Raw genomic sequence first — 26,894 nt, 5'->3', positions numbered from 1 at the left:
GAATTGCCCAGTGCTAATGCAGTACAAAGATGTATTTCAGATGAGTTGCTAGGACTACCGCCCAGCGGAGATATTGATTTCATCATCGAGTTGATCTGAGGAACAACACCAACAACAAAAGCCCCCTATCGTATGAGCACCCTTGAACTCGTGGAGTTGAAGCTGAAATTGAAGGAAATGATGGAGAAAAGATACATACGACCCCTGCCCAACGTTTCACCGTGGGGAGCCCCAACACTCTTTGTCAAAAAGAAAGATGGAACATTGCGTCTGTGCATAGATTACCAGCAACTAAACAAAGCCATTGTGAAAAATAAGTACCCATTGCCCATAATTGACGATCTATTCGACCAATTGAGAGGGGCTGTTGTGTTTTCCAAGATCGACTAAAGGACCGGATACCACCAGGTTAGGATCAAGGAAGAAGACATTCATAAAACCTTTTTTAGGATGAGGTATGGCCACTATGATTTTTGTTGTACCATCCTAGCTTACAAACACTCCAACAACCTTTATGTGCCTTATGAACAATGTGCTCAAGCCATATTTGGACAAATTTGTACTAGTGTTTGTGGATGACATCCTGGTGTATTCAAAGAATGAAAAGGAGCATGAGGACCACCTGAGAGCTGTTCTACAACTGATCAGAGAGCACAAATTGTATGCCAAACTCAACAAATGTGAGTTCTTTCAAACTCAGGTTCACTACTTGGGGCATGCGATATCAAAAGGAGTGGCTATGGACCTACAAAAGATCAAAACGATAATGAAATGGCCTATGCCCTGGAATGTGACAGAGGTCAGATCATTTACGGGGTTGGCTGGTTACTACCAAAGGTTCATTCAAAACTTCTCAAAAAGTGGGCATCCCATCATTGTGTTACAAAGAAAAGGATTGAAGTTTTAGTGGACTCCTAAATGTGCAACGAGTTTTGGACAATTGAAGAAGTTGCTCACTTGTGCACCTATTTTGAGAATAACTGATCCAGAGAAAGATTTTGTAGTTTGCATTGATGTTTGCAAAGAGGGACTTGGCAGAATCCTGATGGAAGAAGGACACGTGATCTACTTTGAATCTAGAAAACTGAATGAGCGTGAGAGGAATTATGTCACTCATGACTTGGAGTTGGCATCCATTGTGCACAAATTAAAAATATGGAGACATTACCTATTGGGAAGGAGGTTTATATTGATTACTGATCACGTTGAACTGAAATATTTGTTTGACCGACCCAAACTAAGTGCCTGACAAGCTAGATGGTTGGCTTTGATCAGTGAGTTTGATTTCGAAGTTAAGCTCATCATAGGAAAAGAGAATAAGGTGGTGGATGCACTCAATGGAAGTTTGCAAGAGGTTCACCTAGCAGCCATAATCTCTTGCTCATTTGACATCAAGGAGAGGATAAAAGAAGGGCTAATAAATGATGGACATCACCAGTTTGTGAAGAAGTGTTGGCAGGAACAACTAGATGGAGCGATAAGTTGAAGCTACCAACTTAGTGATGATGGAATACTAATATTCAAAAATAGAAAATATGTGCCCAATGCCAAGAATTTAAGGAAGTTTATCATGGATGACTTCCATGAAAGACCTTATTCAGGTCACCTTGGATATCAAAAGAAGATGACAACCATGAAGAGGACATATTTTTGGCCAAGAATGAAGAAAGATGTTGCTGAATACCTTGCAAAGTGTTTGGAATGTCAACAAGTGAAGGTAGAATGCAGACATCCAGTTGGACTACTACAAGCAATTCCAATTCTGGAATGGAAATGGGAGGTCATATCCATGGACTCCATTATAGGATTGCCCAGGACATCTAGACAACATGATGCTATCATGGTGGTAGTGGATAAGTTGAGCAAGACAACTCACTTTGTAGTTAAATCTATTCATAAAGCAATAGATATAGCCTAGATATTCATGAAAGAGATAATCAGGTTGCATGGAGTACCCAAAAGGATAATATTAGATAGAGATGCCAAGTTTACTTCTAAATTTTGGAAGTCACTGTTTGTTGGTTTTGGAACCCAGCTAGCCTTTAGGACTACTTATCATCCTTAGACTGATGATCAAACAAAGAGTTTGAATAGAATATTGGAAGACATGTTGAGGATGTATGTGATGCATCAACCAAGAAAGTGGGAAGACTACCTTCCACTGGTAGAATTTGCATACAACAATGACTATCAAGAATCATTGGGAATGAGTCCCTTTGAGGCACTTTATGGTAGGAAATGCAACACCCTTATCAGCTGGGATGATCCAGTAAATAGAGTAATTGTTGGGCCAGACTTGCTAATAAAAGAAATGAAGCAGGAGATGATCAAGATTAGACAAAATTTAATGGTAACCGAGGATAGGCAGAAAAGTTATGCAAATCAACAAAGGCTACATAAAGAGTTTCAAGTAGGAGAGCATGTTTATCTCCATATTAAGCCAAAGAAAAGCTCATTAAAAATGGGCTCATGTGCCAAGTTGGCACCCAGATACAACAGACCATTCCAGATTTTGGAGAGAGTGGGGCCAGTGGCCTATAGATTGGCCTTTCCACCCACAGTGAAAGTACACAATGTTTTTCATGTTTCCTTGCTTAAGAAATATGTTCATGACACTAATCATGTTGTTGACTGGTCTGTGATACAGGTGGAACCAGAGGGAGAGTTCCAACCAAAACCACTATGCATCCTGGATCGGAGGCAAATCATGCTCTAGAATAGAACAATAGAGTAGGTCAAGGTGCAATGGAAGCACTTTGGACCTGATGAAGCCACCTGGGAGATGGTTGAGCAAATAAGGGCGTAATACCCATATTTTGTTGTTGAATAAGGAGATGTATGAGTTGTATGTGAAGCTCAGTTGTATGCGAAGCTCAATTTTTGTTTGTTGTGTTAATCAGAACACCAAGGACGGTGTTCCCATTAAGGGGGTGGGGTTTGTGACACCCCTGGTATGTTTTCCCCTTGAATTTTGTAATGTAATGACACTTGACATTATAAATGAGTATTTTATGTGATGGCCTGAAGACTAGGATCACAAATCCATGATCTAAGAGGTAAGACGAAAGATAAACCCATGTGGGGTTAGCTAACACCTTTAGTTAATTTTATGGTGCAAATAATAAGAAAAAAAACAGGAAGAGTCCAAGAGGAACATGGAGAGACACCTTGAAGAAATGATAAAAAAGAAATTGCACAACATTGTGGGTGTTGGACCGCTTCTTGGTGGAAGCTCACGAGTAAAGCTAGAAAGAGCTATGCGCTGAGGGGATAAGATTCTCTAAAAGAGAAAATTGTGACCAAAAGTGCAAGAGGATAAAGAGGAAATGGGAATGAGTGCCTGCCAAGGACTGGCTGAGAAACAACTTAGGGTGCTAGCGAGGGCTAATAAACCACATGCAGAAGGGTGCTTTCTAAGAGAGAGGTGATAAACCACCTAGGGTGCTTGCTATGGGTTGATAAACCGTTCTTAGAGTGCTTGGCACAACTGATAAACCACCCATGGTTGTGAATTCTGTTGTGCTTGACTAGCTGATAAACCACCTAATATCATATGTATTTCCAATCCTTTGTGTACTAAAGATGGCTTTCTTCTAAGTCTGTTGAAAAGAAATTCTGCTTAGATACGATTTAGACATCAACAATAGTTTGTTGAAAAGAAATTCTGCTAAGTCTTCTTAGAAAAGAAATTCTGCTAAGTCTGTCGAAAAGAAATTTTGCTGAAATACTCCTTGTTTCTGGTCGTATGATAGGAAGCTCCACTGTCAATATACCACACGTTGTTAGCCATTGAGCTTGCCATGCAAGCTATGAGCGAGAACAACCTCTCAAAGTGAGAAGTTTACTCGTCCACCTCTGCAGATGTCGCGACATGGTCCTTCTTGGACCCCTTCTTCCTGATAGTGCACTTGGTGGAGTAGTGCCCAAATTGATGGCATGAGAAACACTTTATCCGACTAAGATCCTTCTTTTTCTCGCCTCTAGTGTTGGAATCGGCCCCTCCTGTGCCTTTCTTTCCAATGGCCTTGCCCCTTTTGATAGCTAGGGCAAAGTTCTTCTCTTCCTCTGACTTTGCGTGAGACCCAATGTTGGCCTGCCTCCGGATCTCCTCTTGGACACAGTGACGCCATAAACGCTCCCAATTTGTAAGCTTTTCTCTGCCACTCACCGCGTTAGTGAAGTTCTCCCATAACTTGGAAAAACCCAACAGCACAAAGCTGACAAGGTTTTTGTTTGAGATTGTCTCTGCAACTCCAGCTAGCTCATCCCTCACTTGGGTGAACCTAGTAAGGTATGAGACCATGGACTTGGACTTCGCCACCTTGATGTTTCTAAGTTTGTCCTTGAGTACCAATTTCTTGGCCTCACTCGAACCTTGGTACAACCCTATGATGGCTTCCCACATGGCCTGAGCGGTCTTCTTCCCGGACAAGTGAGGTATGATGTGGTCTTGGACTCCCTCAAGGATGATTCTTCTAGCTTTCACATTTTTTTCTTGTTGTGCTGAGCCAGCTGTTGAGGGTCGGTTGGGCTGGTGGACTGTCCACAAACTCCCAAATGCTTTTCTCCTCCAGCACTATACCAATCCTCTCCCTCCAAGAACACAAATTTGAGGCCCCATCTAGGTGGTCTTCAAACCTCAACCCCAAGTATGCCATGCACCTGTTCGAACTACTCAAAAAAATCATAGTGCTGAGCTATTTCAGGAAAGCCCTAGCAGTGGTCTGACTGATAAACTGCGCTTTTGCTCCCTTTAACCTGCTCCCGAGGAAGTAAACATTGCTTCTGGTCTTCAATCAGAGGCTGAGCTCTGATACCATGTTAAATTTTAAATACCCAGCAACTAATTTAATGAATTTTCAGCAGTGAAATAAACTGAAACTTAAACCTTCAATTACATTCACTAAATATACTGAGTATTCTAACTGAATGTTCACAGTGGAAAATAAATCATTGAAGACACAAGTACATCAAAACACACACCACCAGAAATTACCTAGGAAACCCCAACTGGGGAAAACCTGCTAAGTGTGTGTTCTTTATTTCTGCTTTAGCAAATTTTCAATCTTCAGGGAAGACGTCCCTTTGCCTTAGCAACTCCTGAAATTCACCAAACACCCAAGTGAACTGCACCTTGGCCCTCACGGTCTTCTCTGTCTGTGTGCTTTACGAAATCCATATGGATTCATATGGTCCCTTGCGCAGCCCTCTGCGCGGCCTCTCTGCATGGCCTCTTTGTACAGATAAACTCTTCCTGGCTGAAGGTGACGGCGTGCTGGAAAAACTGAGGGCTGAATGGCCTCTTTTCCTTGCTCTCTCTGCGCTGGTCTGAGTGCCCTAATTGCTGAACACACTCACTGAAAATACTGAGCAGAACACACACTTCTAATGCACTAAATTGATATTTCCACTAGCTGCTTCATCTCCTCTTTATAATTCGACCTGGGCCCCACCTAGCAAACTCAATGGCTGAGATTTACTTTAATTGTAAGACTGAGATCTCTTTATAATTTAACTAAGGATTTTTTTTCCTAAGTCAATACATAGGAAATAATTAAAATCTGCAAAAGTGGAAATCTGTGGGTCCCTCTGCTAGTCTAGGCATCATAGACTAGGCAGAACTCTTGCTCTCTAACTCCATTCAACACTTGTCAGCTTCCATCTCGGTTATGTCAATATTAATTTTGCCATTCAGAGTGTTGTGGCTAGTTTGTATATGTGCTTAAAAATTGCGGAATATTTTTTTTAAAATGCTCAATTTTAATTTAAGTTCCAAAGAATGTTGAAAAAGTCTTTCTGAATTAATGTTTTCCAAGGTTGTTCCTCATCATGACTATGAAATGTGGTTCCCAAATTTTGTGAGTTTGATGTGTAAAATGCTGATAGATTTGAAGATCTATTGATGATTTTATGTTGATTCTGCATATATATTTAAAATTTGTACAAGTCATCTGCATGCCTTGTAAAGTGGATGGAATTTTTTAAACATTAGATGGAGAAATTAGATAGAAGTTAGTTTTGGCATTATAAAATGTTTATGTTGATTTTTGGGTAGTATCGGGTGTGCTCTAGCTCCGAAATTTTGTGGAGGGATAGAATACATGAGATCTCCAGAACCCAAAAATCGTTTGGAGAAATTCCACCCGGATGAGGAGTTATTAAAATAATTAATATTTTTAATGGGTTCCTAAGTCTAAATTTAGAAAAATAAAAATATTAATGGTTATTTATAAGAATATGGGCGAGAAATTTTTAAGTGACGAGGATCAAGTCTATTTTAATCTTAGCCGTTGATTAGGGACTTAATCTCGGCAGTTGATTCATCAACATGAAAAATATAAGAGGAGGCTTGAGAGTCAGTTGGAAATACACTTGAGAGATCAGTCAGTTCGATTTTTCTGGGTCGAGGTTTGCTGAGAAAATCGAACAAGTGATCTGTTGTAGTGAGAGGGGCAGTTCGGCAGAGGGACTTCAGTCCAAGGCAGAGAATACATAGCAGAGAGGCAGAGAAGAACCAAGAGAGCTCTGTTGCAGTGACGTAGTGGAGGCTAAGGGGTCTTAGTGTCGCAGTGATGCAATGACGCAGCGGGAGAGCTCTGGCGCAGTGTCGTAGTGACGCAGAGGGGGATCTCTGACGCAGTGACGCAGAGGGAGAGCTTTGACATAGTGATGCAGTTCCAGCGCAGAGCCTGGAGCAGCCATCGCTGCCCAGCACTAGATAGAGGTACTTTTGCCGAGGTTATTCTCTGTTGGGTGATCTGGATATGACACCTTAGTTGTATTAAAAATCTGCTTAATAATACAAACCAGTGTTGAAAATATCGGTATCGGCAAAATATCGGCAAGGGTCCAAAAAACATCTTATCGACAATATTAGCAAATATCGGCAAGCATAAAAAATGCATAATATATTCATTTTTTTTTTTCTTCAGATTTTGAAATATATAAAGCAATAACAACATGGAATAAACACATTGGCACATAAATGTGAAGAAAGCACTGATATATATATGATGTCAAATAGAAATGATACATCAAAGGTGATACCAAATTCTGCTGATCCTTGATAATTGTCCAATCAAGGACCCAAATGTGGAGAACCAATACAAAATAACATTAGATATATAAAAGTATCTCATCATCATGAGTTATATGTAGCAAAACAGATAAAACTAACAACTATCTATCTGAAATCACTGCCCTCTCTCCCTTTTACGGGAAAACATGATGGGTTGTTTGCCAGGCCTGCCCCTAGTAGTAGAAGGCCTTGGCTCTACCTCTGCACCTAATGTCAAATAATGAGTGCTAGGTATGGAGCTGTGCTCTCCTATATCTATAGCAGATGGTGTTGATGCTGATGCTCCCACAGTGTCCTCCTCCTCGTGCTCCTCCTCCTTCTCCACCTCCTCCTCCTCTTGTTGCCCTTGTTCTAATGGATCATCTGGCTCTAACCATGAAGGTGACTCCTCCAAGATGGGCTCCTCAGACTCCACCCTCCACTGAGACAATACATCAATATTGTCTAAGGAAATGGCATCTGGATCCATTGGTGCTTCTATTTGCTTCACTCGAAGTCGGAGCTCAAAGTTATATCTGTTGCGCTTTTTTGCGTGTATTTTCTCAAATACACTCCAATTGCGCTCACACCATGAAGAGCTACATGTTTGACTCAAGATTCTTATGGCCAATTTTTGCAAATTTGATGCCCTTGCACCATAGCTTCGCCACCAAATATCTACAATAAAATAAAGAAATAAAAAATTTAAAAACTTAAACATAATTAAACTTTCAAATAAAAGTTACATAATTGAATTTTAAAAAACTAGAATTATAAGTAAGGAAATTCTGAATTAAAAATTCTAATTTCTAATGAGTGATGACTTGTCATTTATGTGGCATGAAGAGGGTCCTTTCCCTAATAGCATCATCAAAGCCAAATAGGCCAACACAATCCCGATAAAACTGTATCTCGCGATTGATTTTGCTATGAAGCTCAGGATCAGGTATCATCCTATGAATACAGGAATGGAGCCCTTCCATCACCTTGCCATCAAAATCAAAGCTGCATTTGTATGAAAATGCGGGGTTGAAGAAGAGTGCTACTGCATGAATGGGTCGATGAAGCATCCTTGTCCATCGACTATCAATCACATCCCATAACATATATGCCTATCAAGGCCAGCAGAACCCTTATCTGCATAATAAGAACGAATGGCCTCCTTGGCCCTATCCATGGCCTCATACAAATAAGCCATTGCAGGCTTCTCCCCATCTACCAATGTCAGAACCTTTACTATAGGTTCATTAACTGAGCATGCTTATTCTACTCCTTGCCAAAACGTGTCAGAGTACACCATTTTTGCAATGGCTCTCCCCTTTTGTCTCCTGTTGTATCTACAATTACGCCAGTGATTATAAACGAACATTTGCTTCAACTCGAACTGACAGTGAAGCAAAGACTGAAGAGTAATAAAGTTTGTGGCAAAACGTGTGATCGCAGGACGCTGCAACTCGTTTCTAGTGAACCTCCTCATGAGGCTAAGAACAAAACCAAGGTTATAAATAAACTTGGGGACGCTCCTAGCCATATCAACCACCTCCTTGATAAAGGAGAGTTTCCCCATATCCTCAAGCAATAATTCGATACAATGTGCTGCACACGGAGTCCAGAACAATGTGTGATGCCTCTCCATAAGCATCTTGCCTGCAGACACATAATTAGCTGCATTGTCTGTTATGACTTGCACCACATTCTCAACACCAATTTCCCGAATGAACCCATCTAACAATTCACATATCGTTGCTGCATATTTGATATGTGCTGATGCATCCACGGATTTAATAAACATGGTACCTTTAGGACAATGTACCAAGAAATTTAGAAGGGTCCTACCCTTCTTATTTTTCCAACCATCAAACATCACTATGCATCCAGAAACTTCCCATGTTTTTTTCAACTCCGCCAATCTAGAGTTGATGTCTTGCTTTTTTGCTTGTAGAATTGGCCCCCGCAACTCCTCATATGTAGCATTTTTGTACCCTGGGCCCACAACAACAATCGCATCACACATTGGCTGCCAAAATGGATTGGTTTTGGTCATGTTGAGAGGTAAGTCGCTCCAGAAAAGACACCTCCCCATGACTCTATCTGCTTCTTGCTTCTCCTTTTTTTTAACAATTGATTTTATGCTAGGTTGTGTTCCATGTCTTGTTCGCGGAACAAAAAATGATGACCTCGCAATAACAGTAGCAGGTGATGCTGTGGAGCCTCTCCCACTACCCTCAGCATCAAAATTAGAAGAAGATATCCCGAAAGATCTACTTGCACGTTTAGCCTTGTTTCTTTCTGTCTCTTCCTTCTTTCTATCTTTTTCATCAATTGCTTCAAGAGCTTTTTGTATAAGCTCCGGACTAGAAACTGTACAAATCCCAACATCATGTCCAGTGAGTCTAGCCAGATGGTATTTCAATCGTGTAACCCCTTTTGTCATCCTGGTCCCACACAATTTGCATGATAGATATGCTCGATTTGTCCCACCATCAGGCTCCCCATACTCCCAAAATGGGTCCAAGGCTTTTGGCATATTTGAATTTTGTAGTGAGCTAACTCAAGCCTAGGGCACCAAAAAAAATTAGGAATTAATAAGTAATAACCACCTCATTTTACAAAATATTTTTTTTTGCTACATTATTTGCAATGTGAATTCAATGAAAAATCATAAATGACAATAAGAGCGTGCTTTTGAAAGTAAAAAAAAAATGGAGTTTGCTGTCCAAATATGGAGAAAACCCTTGCATTTGCTCATGGGCATAAAAATCATAGCAAATGGAAAAAAAGCCCAAGCAAAACGTTTGTAGGCAAATAGGCAAGCAAGAATAACCCTAAATCTATCAAAAAAATTAGATACATAGGGGTTTATTAGAACATACCTGTTAATGGAAGAAATGAAGATTGTCTCACTGTTCTTCAATCTTTGTTCAATAAAATATTCGTTGTTGGTGGCGATAATGGTTATTCAACCCTCAAATCATCCTTGATAGCAAGCACAATGCTCTCCCCTTCCTTCTCCAACAATCAGAAAACAAAATGAGGGAAAAAACGAATTTGGCCTTTTCTAGCCTTGGCGGCGAATTTTTTTCCATGCTTGGCTCTATTTTCCATCGTAGTGTGATATTTTCCTGAAATATCGCGATATTTCGAAATATCGCGATATTTTCGGAAATATCGCGATATTTTCGGAAATATCGCGATATTTTCGGGGAGACAAAATATCGCGATATTTCCTCGGCGATATCTCGTCTCCCTGAAAATATCGCGATATTTCCGAATATCGGCAATATTGTCTTCACTGATACAAACCCTCTATATGCTGCACCGGTTTTCCCGCATTGGGTTTTTCCGGGGACGATTGTCCAAAAATAACGGTCTACCTTGTGTATTTGTCTAGTTCTATTTCAGTTCATGATTTGTATGTATGTGTAGTCTGCAATAGTGTTTTCATTGCTATTTAAATAATTAAATAACTTGTTGAATGTAAAAGCAAGTAGGAGATGATAAACCAGTGGTTGCAGTAGAATTTCTGATGTGTAGATTCAGAAATTTTCACAGTTTAACCCAGTTCAAAATATGTGCTTAAAATTTTTGGCATTATAAAATGTTTATCCCAGTTCAAAATATGTGCTTAACAATTGCGGAATATATATTTTTTTTAAAATACCCAAGTTTAATTTAAGTTCCAAAGAATGTTGAAAAAGTCTTTCTGAAACAATGTTTTCCAAAGTTGTTCCACATCATGACTATAAAATGTTGTTCCCAAATTTTCCAAGTTTGATGTGTAAAATGCTGATAGATTTGGAGATCTAATGATGATTTTATTGGAGATTCTGCATATATATTTAAAACTTGTACGAGTCACCGGCACGCCTTGTAAAGTGGATTGAATTTATTAAACATGAGATGGAGAAATTAGATAGAAGTCAATGTTGGCATTATAAAATGTTGAATCCAGTTCAAAATATTAGGTATTTTTTTTAAATGACATAACTTTAGTGAATGCATGATTTAGAAGTGCCATGCATCTAAACCCATAGAAATTTTAATGGAAATCATGTAAGTTTTAAAATTTTGCTGAAATACAGAAAATAAGATTTTGTGTTGGCGATACAGGCTTCACTTGCATCCTATTGCTAATTTCTTGAAAATTTAGATAGTCTGTATGATCTCAACTTTTGTTGAAAATGTTGAAAATTTTCATTCGACTATAGTCTGTGTTATTTATCTACTAATATTCTGACCTGGCAGACAAACTTGGGTGTGGATGAAAATTTTCCGGCATTTTGAATTTATTTCTGTTGGAAGTCATGTGGCATCTCATGACTCACTGATTCATAATTTTTGCAACCAATGATACTGTTAGGTGTCAGGACCTGTTGTTGTGGCAGATGGCATGGGAGGGGCAGCTATGTATGAGCTTGTTCGAGTTGGTCATGACAATCTTATCGGTGAAATCATTCGTCTGGAGGGTGATTCTGCCACTATTCAAGGTATAGCTGTGAAATACTAGATGCAATTGTGTGCTTCGGCCCTGATTTTCACTGACACAATTACAAATAATTTACATTTTTGTTGAACTTTAGCATGGAGACCTTTGAATTGGATGAGTATCTTTATTTGGAATGCTTGTTTTCGCTTTATTTGTTCTAGTGTACTATGCTTCTGGAAATGTTGCATGATATATTTATTTATTTGTTTGATCGATAAAATCCTTATTTTTTGGCTGGAGTCGGGGACTTATTCCCCCATGAACCCCACTACCAGAATCTACTGATCTACTGGGATCAGGGCTGGAGTTAATGGAATTGTTACTCCTGGGATATGCCGCTTTGGGGATTCCCAGGCAGAGCACCAAGGAAATTCATTGGGAATTGAACCTCCTCCAGTGGTGGTGAACTCCCACTGATCTAGTAGCTGGACCACATCTCAACCAACAAACATTGCATGATTTTCTGTGATGGGAGAATTGTTAAGGTGCTAAAATATTTATATCAATAGCTTTAGTGAAATTTTAGATTTGACTGATGACATTTTTATCTTCTGCAATCAGTTTACGAAGAAACTGCAGGATTAACAGTGAATGATCCTGTCTTACGGACACATAAGGTATTGAATATCATCAGTAGTCTAGAACTATTATTCTAGCTTTTGCTCTGTAGGTTTAGGAACTCTGCTGTTGGATTTAAATAGTGGAAATTTATGAAGGATTTGTATTGTTTGCAGCCTTTGTCAGTAGAGCTGGGACCTGGAATACTCGGTAATATTTTTGATGGGATTCAGGTTTGTCTTTTTGCCTGAACATACCCCTTTTGTTATCATGACATATGTTTCCTAGTAATTGTTTTTTTATTTTTTATTTTCTAGTTGCTCCACTACTAGGAAATGGGAAAAAATGATTTTAGTGGACGCAGTTATTATGTTTAATAAACCAATAAAATATCAAATAGGCAGGATGCCAGGTTCTCTGTTCCATGTTTGCAGTGCATGGTGATTGTGCTAGATTTATTTATTTAAAAAATTATATGATTATGTGTGAATGTGTGAATTTTTTGCTAGTTAATATATCCTTTGGAAACCACTAGGGCACTTCCCCTCATTCCGAGGATGGTGCCCAGGGTAAACTCCAGATTCTTCATGGCACAAGGCCAGGTCAACAACTCATGTCTAGATCACATATATCATCAACAATTGGTTCACTAAGAGCAAATACATCACAAAGTGAGATTTTAGGAGTTGTCTTTAGTGTGACTTTTTGGAGTTTCCTTTGCTGAATCTGGTGGAAAAATTTGAGGTGAAATTTTGATTTGTGTTATTTAAATTAATTTTTATTGACTGTATATATGGGTTCAGCACCCTGAAAAACCCTTAGGGCACTTATATTGTTCAGGAGTTACCCATCTAGCTTGTGATTTCAATGAATTTCTGCCAGATTTTAGAGAAATTAGACCGGAAAATTCCACCGGAAAAACTTCCAAAAAATCGCACTAAAGACAACTCGGAGATTTTAACCCAGGTGGGAAGGGTAACATTTTCCTCACAACCACTTGAGCTACACCAAATTGACCGATATGCACAAATATATATACACAAACACAGTGGGCGTTCTTACAAAAAAGGGGCCATGTGGTTTGGTACCACAAGCAAAACTATAGTTGGCTTAAAAACCATAAATGCAAGTGAATTTGTCCCAGATCATCTAACATAAATATAGTACCCTTGGCCATCTAACTCATAAGCTGTGTCCCCAAAAATATTGCCACTGAGCCACAAAAAGGAAGAACATCAAACATTAAAATGACTAATTTAATTGGTGCTGGAATTCAGATCTGCATTGGGTTAGTAATTCGGTTAGTCTAAAATATTTTTTTTGTTAATGGTGGGATTTGTTAAGCAATATGTTCCTGATGAAGACCTCTTTGGTTTATTGTAATGCAGAGGCCTTTAAAAGCGATTGCCATAAAGTCTGGTGATGTCTATATTCCTCGAGGAGTAGCTGTGCCTGCTTTGGACAAGGACACAAACTGGGATTTTCAGCCTAAGAAGCTATGTAAGGCTTACACGATTGAAAAGAATAGTATTTTCCTGGACTGCTTTTGGTTGTAAATTGGATATATTGCAGTGTCTTTCAATATGAGGATGTGTGTGCTTTATGTTGAAGGGAGCATCATGGTCAATTTATAGCTCAGATTTTGATTATTGGACAGCTTCAGATCTTAGATTCTTTATTCGTTGCATGTGTTGCAGCTATTGGAGATGTCTTAACTGGTGGTGATTTATATGCGGTGTGTACTTGGCTCCTTAAAAAGCTGGGATCTACTATACAGTTATCTACGTGTTGGATGTTTGTCTCTTATTTAGCTGCTCAATATGAAGCCTTTTCATGTACTACCAATTATTTTGCAGACGGTCTTTGAGAATAGTCTGATGGAACACCGTATTGCTGTTCCTCCTGGAGCTATGGGCAAGGTTACATATGTTGCACCACCTGGTCATTACACCATTCAGGTTTGTCTTTGATCTTTCTGACATCCAACAGGATCTTGTAAAATTTTGAAGGTTTGAAAAACGAGGGCTTAATAAAATAGATTGTTTTTATTGCATGTATCAGACTAAATTCAAGATGTTGTCAAAAGATAGTGGTTGTGAGAATGGATATACATATAAGATGAACACTTGAAATTTGGCAATATTATGAGCCCTGAATTGGTTTGACATTGCGGTCAAAAGTTTTATGATTTATTGTTTTGAACATGTAAAATGATGACAATTATCAATTATTTGGATTGACTATTTGTTTCTAAAATTTTCTTTTTATTTCCAAGGAAAACCTTGTGAGATCTCCCCCTCTTCCCTGAAATATATGGATCAAGGCTGCTAGGAAGAGAGAGCGTGGGGCGACAATTTTCAGAAGCTTCCGGGTTGGGAGCGATTTTTATATAAGATATATTTTGATGCATATTTGTCAACAAAAGCATGTAGAATGATGAATTATTTATAGCAAGCATAAAAATATGGATTAATCCATATAACATCAATCATCTAGTAGTTATAATCTTTATCAACCACAGGTCAACAAGTTACAACATCTCGATTCTCATCATGTTGGGTGTGCAACCTGATTATATTCCTGATTTAGAGGTCTTGTTTCGCTCGTGTTTGGATCCCAGTCCTTGACGGGTGGGGGGAGGGGTTGGGTGGGCTTGCCCCCCACTAGTGTTGTAGGGGGGTCCAGGGGGGCGACAACAACCTTTGAGCACCCCTTGGCGGGGGTTCAGGGGCAAACCTACCAAGAGGAAATTTTCAGGAAAATTGCCTTATAGTCAATATTTTTCTGTATCTATTCCTATCATTTGCTAGCACTTGATCACAAGCTTTGACTCATACAATCTTATTTTCATCACATGTCATATTCTCGTAGAGATGCTTTCTTACACAAGTATATGAACTAGTGTAGGTTGTTTTACTATGGGAGCATGTAAAATTTGTTGTTCCAACCCTTTTCCTTCTCATTTTCGCATACTTTCACAAGGGTGTTGAATAGTAACAATTTTTTTTTAGGGGTTGCGAAGAAAAGAAAAGAAATTTGCTTTCAACTCTTCTAAATGTAAGGTTCCATCCTCCAAAATATCCTCCTCCAGGTTGTTGTCCCAAGTGATATATGCTCTATTAAATCGAGCTTGCTCACAATAATGTCAACAACCTCAAGTTGTAGTGTACATAAACTAAGCTTTCTACCTAGTTTTGTTAATTTTAGGTATGTTCTATGCTGAGAGCAAATTTACTTAAATTTTCCATATTACCTCAATATCAATTCCAGATTAGCAATCACATTTAGCATGATAGTAAAATGTAGATAGAACATAAACATAAATCACAGAAAACAAGCCAAGACAAGAGGACCTAAGATGTGGTGCCAACCAGGGACAAACCCCAATGTGGGGAAACCCTTGATCAATTCTTCTTATGTTCTTCAATAGTTCAACAGAGAGAGAGATAATACATATACATTAGAAGTCAACATTTTGACTTGACAATATAAGAGCAAAGATCTTCACTAAGAAGATAACACATGAGGTAGCTGATCTGAACATAGGTGATTCCATCGCCATGCTGCACTATTCATGCTGCACCATTCATGATCACTATGCTGCACCCAAAAGTGTGCTACATCCATCCACGATGCACCCAACACTGAGCTGTTCTCATTACGTTGTTGCTCCCATCACTAAGCTGCACTTTGTTGTACCCTTCACTGCACCACTTTGCTCCATGCACCTTACTACACCATGCTGCTCCATGCACCTATCACACCATGCCCATCATCACTACATTGCAATACTGTATCCAATTACCAGCCTTAGCTGCTTGCTATGGCTTGCATCCTAGCAAAGCAGCTAGGCTATAGTTACACTCTTCATGATACAATGCTACTTAAGGACAACATTCAAGGTCCTCCCCTATGACAGCGTTTAGGCAGCGTAGAGTAGCACGTAAGACCTCCTTCTGACTGCGTCTTTGACTCTTTCTAAATAGCGGATTATAACACCTTTGATGACTGCGTTTGGGGCAACATAGAGTCCTTCTCTTGTTGCAGAATAGGGCCAGTCCTTAGGGTGCATCTGAACAGAGACTAGGGCACAAGGAAGAGATCACAAAAAGAGTGTGTCCAAATGACTAGCAAGCCACCTCTTTTTATACTAAAACGTTGAGCACAAGTGGGGGCAATTTGGTTGCTGGCCGACCTTGACGAATTGTCCCATAACACAAATAAATTCATATCTCCATGAATACATGTCAGAATCGCATAATCTTTAGATTAATCCCACAACTCTCGACGAGAGGAATCCAAGAAAAATATCAGCTGCCATGAATAAGTAGACCCACATGGAGTTTGGCCCTAGTTGCCAATTTTAACACTCCCTCTCAACTAGGGAGAACTCCATTTGCTAATCCATCTGCCAGACTATACTATCTCTGCCATTAGTGCCCTGCACTGCTTTGCTCTGTTGAACTATGAAGAAGAAGAAGTGATCGAGAATGTATCATACCATCCTCTACTGACCCGAAGTCAGTCCCATATAAATGAGAGTGTCTCATACCACTCTCACTGACTTGAACTCAGTTCCAATAAAGAGAGTGCGTCATACCACTCTTACTGATCTGAAATCAGTTCCAAATAAAGAGTGTATCATACCATTCTTACTGATCTGAAATCAATTCCAAAAGAGAGTGAGTTATATCAGTCTTACTGACCCGAAGTCAGTTCCAATTGATCCCAGATCAATAACATCCTAGCATAGGGAGTATGGTAGTAACACGATGCTTCCATTGGTACTACTATGGTCCCTATCCTCATTTCCCTACCCATTGGCCAGATGAGAGGTACTTCCCATGAGTCCTAGACTGCATGGGTAGGATGTCTCAGCAGGGGGAAGATGAACCATTCATCCTGCCTACATGTTGCCAGGGGTATCCCAGGGGAAGGCTGAACCACTCACCCTGTACACAACAAATCAGTAGGGGATGGCTGGGCCACTAACCCTATGACTATGTCTCGGCAGGAGAAGGATGAACCACTCATCTTGCCTACATAGCAGACCACTAGGGGAAGGTTGAACCACTCACCCTATGGTTGCTCATCGCTCCAAGATGTACCCCCAAGCCCCCCGGAGCTCCCAGAGCTCAATGTCCATATCATACAGGACCCTTAGGAGAGAGTCTCTCCACGACTCCTAGTCGTTCTCAGAAAGTCAAGAATTTGACCTTTCCCAGGGGCTTCGATAGAATATCGACGACCTGCACATCAGTCCCAATGCGATGGAGCCTTCTTGCTCCTCGATGTACCATATCCCAGATAAAGTGGTACCTAATGTCTATATGCTTGGAGCAATCATAGAACATGAGATTCCTCAACAATCGAATCCCCCTCTGGTTGTCAAAGAAGATCACGATGGTGTCCAATACGTGTCCAAACAGCTCACTGAAGAGCTTCCACAACTAGACAGCTTCACAGGAGGTCATACTCACTGCTATGTATCCGACCTCATTGGTGCTCAAAGCAACCGACTTCTGCTTCCTATTCATCCAGGATATTGAAGCAGAACCCAAAGAGAACCAACACCCAGAAGTGCTCTTGCGATCCTCCACACTGCTTGCCTAATCAACATCAGAATAATCATGCAGCTTCACATTTCCGGTAGTGTATCTCAATCCATGAGAGATTGTGCCTCGAAGATATCTCAAATGATTCTTGGCACCAATCCAGTGAGGCTCAACCATATATGAGCTCAACATGCTAACTGCAAAACATATATCCGGATGGGAGTTCACCAAGAACATCAATGCTAGTATGAGTTTATGAAACTCAGAGGCAATTCCCAAATAAGGTTCGACATCACTACCGCATTACTTCTTAAAGTTAGGCTTCATCGAGGTAGTCACGGGCTTGCAATTCCAAATCCGGAATCCAACTCCCTCTTACATTTGCAAATGAGAGGGTCTGCACCGGTCAGAAAGGGGTCGTCCTCATAAGGTACCAGTATGAGAGGTCTCTCATCCACAACCTTAAAGCAATGTTTGGATCTGCTTCACTCCTAGTGAATCTCAGCTTCATTAGATAGCTGTCAATCCTCTCATACCATGATTAGGGTGTTAGCCCTAAATCATAGAGAACTTTCTTCAACCTGCATACATGAGATCCCTGATCATGATTCTCAAACCCCTCGGGTTGTTCCAAACCTGTGGACTTGCTACATGAGGGGAATGGTCCCCTTGCAAAATTTTCCTTTGGTACATCTCGGACATGTACCTTCATGCTCTTCTTGAATTCAAGCATCCCCTTCACCATCTGAGTCGCCTTATAATGAAGATGGGCAAACCTCCGTGCCATTGAAGAGATGTGTCACACGACATGGTCTTAAATGGACTTCCTGCAACGTGATACAAATTGCCAACCCTGAACCCATGAGTAAAAGCATCTTTGAAAATTCCATTTTCAAACACGTACCTTTCCATCGATGAATGCCACCTTGAAACCTTCGACTTCCATTGCCGAAATGGATACTAGGTCCTTCTTGAGATCAGGTACATAAAGAACTTCTTGTAAATGAATCGTGTTACCCTCATTCAATTGAGGGGTAACATTCCCTACACCCTTTCTGGGATAGGTGGCATTGACTCCAAGTATAATCCCCACGATTGTTTCCATCTCTACCAAATTAGAGAGAGCTTCCTTCTATCCGATGAAGTGCCTTGAAGCACTACAATCAATAAGCCAGATTCCCAAAGAGTCTGGAGGAGAAGTAGTGGAGAGGGCCAATATAAGATAATACTCCTTTAGCTTATCAGAAACAACATTTGATTCTTCATACCTGGAGTTCCTTGCTTTCTTTGAAGAGTCAGCCATTTCCTTGATGACCTACATTCCTTTTTCCTTTGTCATGGTACTTGTCATTCCTTCGATCATTGAAGATGCCCCTGGAATGATTGTTATCATCATCAAGTGATGTGTCCCTTCTATTCGGACACTCCCTCGCATAATGGCCAAACTTATTGCAAGCAAGGCATCTGCCTTTCCTTCCACCCTTAGATCCAAACTTCCCATTGAAGTGATCTTTAGGTAGGCCATCAGATGCTTCTGCTGCGCCACTCGGATAATATTCTTCGATTCGACATCACCCTTGGTGAATTTGAGCCTTTTTTCCTTTCCAACTGTCTTCGGTGATTGCTCTTTCACTCTTGCTTGGGCATTGTCTTCACCTCACCTTTGATACCATGTTAATTTTAGGTATGTTCTATGTTGAGAGCAAATTTACTTCAATTTTCCATATTAGCTCAATATCAATTCCAGATTAGCAATCACATTTAGCATGATAGTAAAATGCAGATAGAACATAAATATAAATTGCAGAAAACAAGCCAAGACAAGAGGACACAAGATATGGCGCCAGACAGGGAGAAACTCCAATGTGGGGAAACCCTTGATCAATTCTTCTTATGTTCTTCAATAGTTCAGCAGAGAGAGAGATAGTACATATACATCAAAAGTCAACATTTTGACTTGACAAAATAAGAGCAGAGATCTTCACGAAGAAGATAACACATGAGGGAGCTGATCTGAACACAAGGGATTCCATCACCAAGTTGCACCATTCATGATCACTATGCTGCACCCAACAATGTGCTATATCTATCCAAGCTGCACCCAACACTGAGCTGTTCTTATTACAGTGCTGCTCCCATCACTGAGCTGCACTTCGCTGTACCCTTCATTACACTATGCTGCACCCATCATACACTCAATGCATACTGCAATACATCATGCTGCTGCTATACATCCATGCCTATCATCATGCTACATCCACGTAGTCCCAGGCACCTTACTGCACCATGCTGCTCCATGCACCTTACTGCACCACGCAGTCCCAGGCACCTTATTGCACCATGTTGCTCCATGCACCTATCACACCATGTCCATCATCACTACACTGCAATACTATATCCGATTACCAGCCTTAGCTGCTTGCTATGGCTTGCAGCCTAGCAGAGCAGCTAGGCTATAGTTACACTCTTCATGATACAATGTTAATTAAGGACAATGTTCAAGGTCCTTTCCTATGACAGCGTATGGGCAACGTATAGTAGCACGTAAGACCTCCTTTTGATTGTGTCTTTGACTCTTTCTAAATAGCAGATTATAACACCTTTGATGACTGCGTTTGGGGCAACATAGAGTCCTCTTGCTGCGGAATAGGGCCAGTCTTTAGGGTGCATCTGAACAGAGACTAGGGCACACACAGAACTGTGTCTAGGTCTCTTTGGAACAACGTATAGACCTGTCCTTAGGACAACAGATTTAGGACCCTTTGAACAACGTATGAGAGCCAATATTATGACAATGGTTAGGGCTTGAACTGACTGCAGTTAGGGCACATAAAACTGTGTCCTATTCTCTTCAAAGTTAGGGCCAGGACTGCGGCCAGAATTCTATGGCTAAAACACTTCCTTACTGCGGCTAGGGTAAGGATAGAAAGGTCTCTTCTAGACCAACGTTTAGGATTCTCCTTGTTGCGTTGTGGAAGCCACCTTCATCTTCACTAGAGCCTTCTCCTTTTGATTGTAAGTAGGGCTAGGGCAACTCCTCTTAGGGCAGCGTATAGACTTTCTTTAGATAGTGTCTAGAGTTAGCCCAAACCCTCTAGGGGAACGTATTCTCTTAGTGACTCCTCCTTCCACCAAAACCCAAAGACAAGTGGAGAGGAAGAGATGACAAGAAGAGCGTGTGTCCAAATGACTAGCAAGCCACCTCTTTTTATACTAAAATGTTGAGCACAAGTGGGGGAAATTTGGTTGCTGACCTACCTTGAGGAATTGCCCCATAACAGAAATAAATTCATATCTCTATGAATACATGTCGGAATCGGATGATCTTTAGATCAATCCTACACCTCTCGACGAGAGGAATCCAAGAAAAATATCAGCTGCCATGAATAAGTAGACCCACATGGAGTTTGGCCCTAGTTGCCAGTTTTAATAGGTTTTCATTGAGGTAGTTTCTTTAACATTGTGGATGAAGCTATAGGTGCTCCAATACCTCTCTGCAAAAGAAATACTAACCACTTGTGAAAGCACTAGGGAGGGAGCGTCCAGGGAGTGAATATTTTTTGGCGAGAGCACGCTCCTAAAAATCGCTCCCAAACGGGAGCAATTGGGGAGCGCGCTTAACCACTTGTGAAAGCACTAGGGAGGGGGCATTTTTTTGTTGTTGGTGTGAGCGGGCTCCTTGGGTCGTTCCTGCAACGCTTCCATTTGGAGCGTGCTTCGGGAGCATCTGCAAGTGGGGGGGGGGTTCCCTGTAGCCTTCATTTAGATGGAGGGCAACTCAACCGATCTGCCACAATAGTAGGTGGTAACCTGTAGGGACTCAACTGGATTTGAACCCATGACCTACGGCCTCCCCATTGGCAACATGCCTTGGGCAGATGTTTGAACAAATGTTACTAACCCTTGGGGCTTCTTTTGGTTGCTAACCTACCAGTTAGGGTGTTGGTGTTATCATAGGGCATAACTTATAAGTTGTAGATTCATTACCTTCGATTTTTACAAAACACTTTGACTTTGCAATACCGATCAAACTTAGTGTGTTAGTTTATTCTTAACTCTGTTGGAGCAACCCTAGCCATTGAAGATGCCTTCACCTTGCAGGACAATATTGTTAATTAGGAGGGCTCTTATGTAGACTCCAAGTCTTTGTGACCAAAGGGTTTCCAGTCCGATGGCAGAGTTGACAAATGTTGGCCTTGAAATGTTTAAGATAGTGCAGGTCCTTTAGACACAAGTGGAAAACCACTGTGCACAGACGACTATTTTAGAATCACAACAACACAAAACTTGGTGTTTGCTTGCCTCAAACAAGACCATACCCTTGATATTGCAGATCTTTTCACCTTCCTTGCTGAACAAGAACTTCACTGTTGCAGATATCAAAAGGATGCAAACCATAGAGATAACAGTTCTGAAACTCATCAAGAACACTTATCAATGGTTTGCCTTTTACATTCGTCAATCTATCTGATACAATGGATACCCCATGCTCATTGTAAGAATTTGTCATTTTACGCGAAGTGTGTGTTATTTTTGCTTTTTCACGATCAAGTCCCACAGTTCTAGCCCTGTCATACCCAGGGCTCTTGTATCCTTTAGGGGCATCATTAATGGCGGAAACCTTTTCATGCCAATAAGGTGAGCGAAGAACATTGAATGGTATTCCACATGCATAGAGAAACCGATCAATTTTTGAATCCACATCATTCCTAAACCCTTCGTCAAGGAAATATGATATGGTTCTATGACTTAAAGGGATGTTTGTTCCTATGCCTCCATATCCATTGCCATGAGAGGATGCTGATGTAGTTATTTGTCTATGTGATTATGGGCTATCATGTTCAAAGTCACCCTCTGATCTTTTAGATTTATATTGGGCTTTCTCCTCTTCCCTTATGTATTTGGCTCTTTGTTGTGCTTTCGAACTTGCAGAAGTTTGATTCCTACTTGTTTACCTCCATCCCATGGCATTTTCCCACAAAGGTGCTTTCTAGCACGAGTGTATGAACTTGTGTAAGTGTTTTTGCAATGGAGGCATGTAAATTTTAGTGGTTCCAACCCCTTTCACTGCTTCAGGCCTAGAAACATATTTCCACAATGGGTGGTTTGCTTTCGTTTTTGTGCCCTCATCATCTCCACTCTTCTCTTCCTCCTCACCAAGGTACTAATCCTCTCCAGGGTTTTCAAATCCACCACTACCCTTTCATCCTTTTCATCATGATCAACCCTCTTCCTTCAACTCTCCAACACCATAATAACAAAAAAAGGAATCAACATCAAGAGAATGCCAAGCCATATAGCCATGATGTTTTAAGTTTTGATTCTTTGAACTTTGGTGAAGTTATAATTTCTTTCCTACAATAAAATGGAGGAATGAAAATGGGAAAGTGAGAAGATAACATTTTCATTTAACAATGAACATATAAAAAATACAATTGCTAGATTAGAGTCAAGATCCTATCTCTTTGGCCTTCAATCCCAAGCTCCAATCTCCCTTGCAAGCTCCTCAAACCCCCAAGCAATCCTGTCAATCTTTCCTTTAATCTTCCTCTTCAACTCAAGCTCTAATTCCAAAAGCTCTCTCTTGCTCTCTCAACGTGCAAATGGTGAATTATGGGAGGGGAGGAGGGCCTTTTATTTCTTTTGGCCCTTCCCCTCCCCCCCTTGCCTATTGCGCGACCCGCCAATTTTGCCCACGGGGAGCAATTTTTTTAAGGCGGGAGCGATCGCTCCCCGACCGCTCCTGCCTTAAAAAATCTGCTCCAGGCGCTGTGAGGGAGCAAACGCTCCTCAACTGGTTCCTTAGTTCGTTCCCGAAAAACTAGGGAGCAAATTTTTTTAAGGGATTGCGCTTCGGGAGCGGGTTTACGGGGGGTGCTCCCCTGCAACCTGTTACGAATAATATATATATATATATATATATATATATAATGAGGATAATTGTAAGAGTGATTAGTTAATTAGTAATTAGTACTTAAGAGACATGTCGAAATGGGACATGACCTTCCATGAAGAGGCACTGCCTAATATGTAAGTAGGCCCCTCACTCTCATTTGTAGCATCATTCTTACTTGTACATTTTAATATATATTCTTGTATCTCAAGGGAGATCTTTATATTCCAAGTCTTTTGGAGTATTTAACTTAAGAACAAACTTTGTTAGTTCCATTTGTTATCAGAGCAATTCGATCCTTTGGCCGCTTCACCGCTGCACATAGCTCGTTCTCCGATGTAGGTTTTTGTCCATCGAAATTTGTCAACTTCATTGTCATTGAAGCGTTTTCGCTACAAGCTTTTGGAGGGTTTCCAATTCGCCAGCTAGCCTAAAAAAAAAGAAAAAAAAAAGATATAGGTATTGAAATAAATAAGAAAAAAAAAGATATAGGTATTACAAAAAAAAAAGAGGATAAAAAAATGAGAGAAGCGAGATTTATAAAAATTAAATTAAAATATATATATAATTTAAAAATAAAAAATAAAAAAGGGAAGACCACAAGCTACTTGCGATCGCCCTACAATAGACCACATCCTAGCCACCACCACACCATCGCTGACTGCCGCCGTCCACCAGCTAGGCATATCTGTCTGCCCACAAGCTAGCGAGCCCAACAACAACTGTGTTGCAATTCATTTCCCATGCCAGCGTGTGCATTGCATTTTTTTACCTCTACCCCTGTGCACGTGGTCGGTTGTTTCCACGCCATCGCCAGAGCACCTGCCAAGATCGACTTCCAACCACTGCATGCGTCTGCTTCCATCAACGTTCCAGCCCACCTGCCACCCGTTTTTTCAGACATCGATTTTTCCGCCATTAATCGATCTCGTGCGACGTTAATAGACATGCCATTCGAATTTTTTTGTTGTCATTTTTCTCCATTTGTAGCCCCACAGGTAGCCGTAGCTACAGTCCACAACGACCACATCCACAATTCCTGTGATTAGCCATCGTACCATTTCACTCTAAATAAACTGCAGTCACACTTCAATGCTCTAGATGCTCACAACCACTCCTAGCCGCCAAGTAGTCGACTCGTTGTATCGTCGCCTCTGTGCCCACCGCAGCCGCATTCTCTTCACCATCAGTCGCTGTATATAACTATTTGTTGCACTAAGCTCATTTCCTTACGTGAGAGATATACCAAAATAGTATCGACTGAAACTAGAGGCCTAGGCAAGGCGTTCAACTAAAGAAATCTTTTGTCCATTTCAAATGTTGCGTGACTCTTGAAGAAGGTTTTTCTTACTATCCCTGTTACCCATCGATTCGTATAGTTGCTGGAAAAATTAGGAAAGCAGACATCGAAACATTTCCAAAGGCATCCATTCCATCGCACAATTATTCTTAAATTCATCCATAATTAACTGTTGCGAAAGGGTGCTTGTTAAGGGGAATAAGTCATTTAAATTTATATGTATAAAGAAAAAAGGGATTATTTGGGAAATTACAAGGAATATTAAAAGGCGAGAAAGCTAACAAAATTGTAGCTTAATAAAACATAGAGGCTGTGATAAAATATAAAGTTATTTTTTTTCGATGAAAAAATCATAAAGGTAAAGCAGAAGAAAGTTGTGATACTCCTAAACGTATATAAAGGGATATTTTATTATTTTGAAGTATTGAAGAGAGATATTTGAGGAAAGCAAAGGCTATTGGGGGATTTAAAAAAAATTAAGATATCGTAATTATATAGTAGAAAAAAAGGAGTTTTATTTAAAGCCAAAAATAAAGGTTTTATTAAAAAATATTTGATTAAAAAAAAGGGTGAATTTGAAGAAAGTTATCTTGACAAAGAAAAATGACATCTAATTGAGAATTGAAGGAATGGAGATTTTTAGGAGCCTCTCGTTGAGCTACTCTAGTGCTATTCAAGAATCAAAATTAAAGGACTCTTGAAGGAAAAGATGTTATTATTTATATCTCTCCCACTGAAGGGAAAAATTATATAAACTCTAACCTTGCTAATCAATTGGTGATTCCAGAGTCAAATATAATTGAAAAATTAGACTGCTTAGGTAGAAAACAATATGACATAACCAAATTGCAATTAAACATTGGCGATTATACCTTTATATCGCAATTATCTATTCGATCCCTAGTGAATGATCAAGGTGACATTATGTTGGGATCGCCATGGATGGGAACCCTAGGTTCTTTCATCCTGAATACGAAGAATAAGTTTTTGACATTTTCTTACAAGAAGGAAAAAATAACATTACAAGATCTTACAGTGAAACCGAATTCAGTAACACCAGAAGACATACTAGATATCTCAAAATTAATTTTTCAAGAAGGTAAAAAAGTACTACAAAATATGCAAAGAGAAGTTGATAAGATCACCACTGACAAAAATGAATAAGTTTCTTGGCCCAAAGACCATAACGAAAAATCACTAACACAAATCAAGAAGCTTAAGAAGGACAAGTTGTTGTTAAAAGACAAGTTAGAACATTGTATTCAAGAGGAAGCATCGAAGTCGCCAGTCATAACATCCCCAGTTGAAGATAAAGAAACAAATACCGAACCAGTCAATAGCAGAACTCAAGAAGAGGATCAATCAGTTGAAGGAAAAACACACTTACATGTTACAATCTAGGTGATGAAAATTCCAACGAAGATTGTGTACCTAACTCAACAATTGTAGTACCAGAAGGAAATAAATTTTTTTCCGTACACCTAATAAGGGAAAGTCAAACCAAAAAAGCTCCCTATCGACATCCAAATCATGAGAGTAGACAACTCAACCAAGCTTCGTATCGGGACCATTCAGAACAGAAACAACAAACTGATGTTCCAAAGAATATCGATGTAACCTCAATCGAGTTGTATGATGACAATTCGTTACAAAATTCCAGTGATCAGAATATTCCACAAAAGATTAATCTAGGATGGTCTAATCCCTTCTCAGTGCGACAATTTTGTTTGCCGCTTAGAAGATCATATCAACTTGTATCAACGAAGATGACAGTGCCGAGACGAGAAGACATTCGAAACTGAAAAAAGAGATCAAGCCTTTTGCATCAACAAGCTTTGAGGACAAAGCTTTTTTGAGGAGGAAGACAATGTTACGAATAAAATATATTTAAAAAAAATTATAAATAATGAGGATAATTGTAATAATGATTAGTTAATTAGTAATTAGCACTAAAGAGGCATGTCTAAATGGGACATGGCCTTCCATGAAGAGGCACTGCCTAGTATATAAGCAGGCCCCTCACTCTCATTTGTAGCATCATTCTT

The 26,894-nt window shown here is 40.0% G+C and overlaps 1 protein-coding gene across 2 annotated transcripts in view; it reads left to right on the top strand.

The window, feature by feature from the left end:
• VHA-A (vacuolar ATP synthase subunit A) overlaps positions 1-26,894 on the top strand; it is a 125,749-nt gene that overhangs the window by 59,386 nt on the left and 39,469 nt on the right. For both annotated transcript variants that reach the window (XM_089420294.1, XM_089420295.1), the window contains exons 2-7: positions 11,418-11,544; positions 12,105-12,160; positions 12,278-12,334; positions 13,490-13,601; positions 13,799-13,836; positions 13,958-14,059. In XM_089420294.1, coding sequence (XP_089276420.1) covers positions 11,418-11,544; positions 12,105-12,160; positions 12,278-12,334; positions 13,490-13,601; positions 13,799-13,836; positions 13,958-14,059 — 492 coding nt within the window. The remainder of the gene's footprint in view (positions 1-11,417; positions 11,545-12,104; positions 12,161-12,277; positions 12,335-13,489; positions 13,602-13,798; positions 13,837-13,957; positions 14,060-26,894) is intronic.

Source organism: Pinus tabuliformis, chromosome 4_1 (genome assembly GCF_031772625.1).
Source record: "Pinus tabuliformis cultivar Carrire ecotype Pingquan chromosome 4_1, CPIR1, whole genome shotgun sequence".
Taxonomy (NCBI): Eukaryota; Viridiplantae; Streptophyta; class Pinopsida; order Pinales; family Pinaceae; genus Pinus; species Pinus tabuliformis.
The sequence above is the reverse complement of the archived record's forward strand: the minus strand, read 5'-3'. Positions and strand labels throughout refer to the sequence as shown.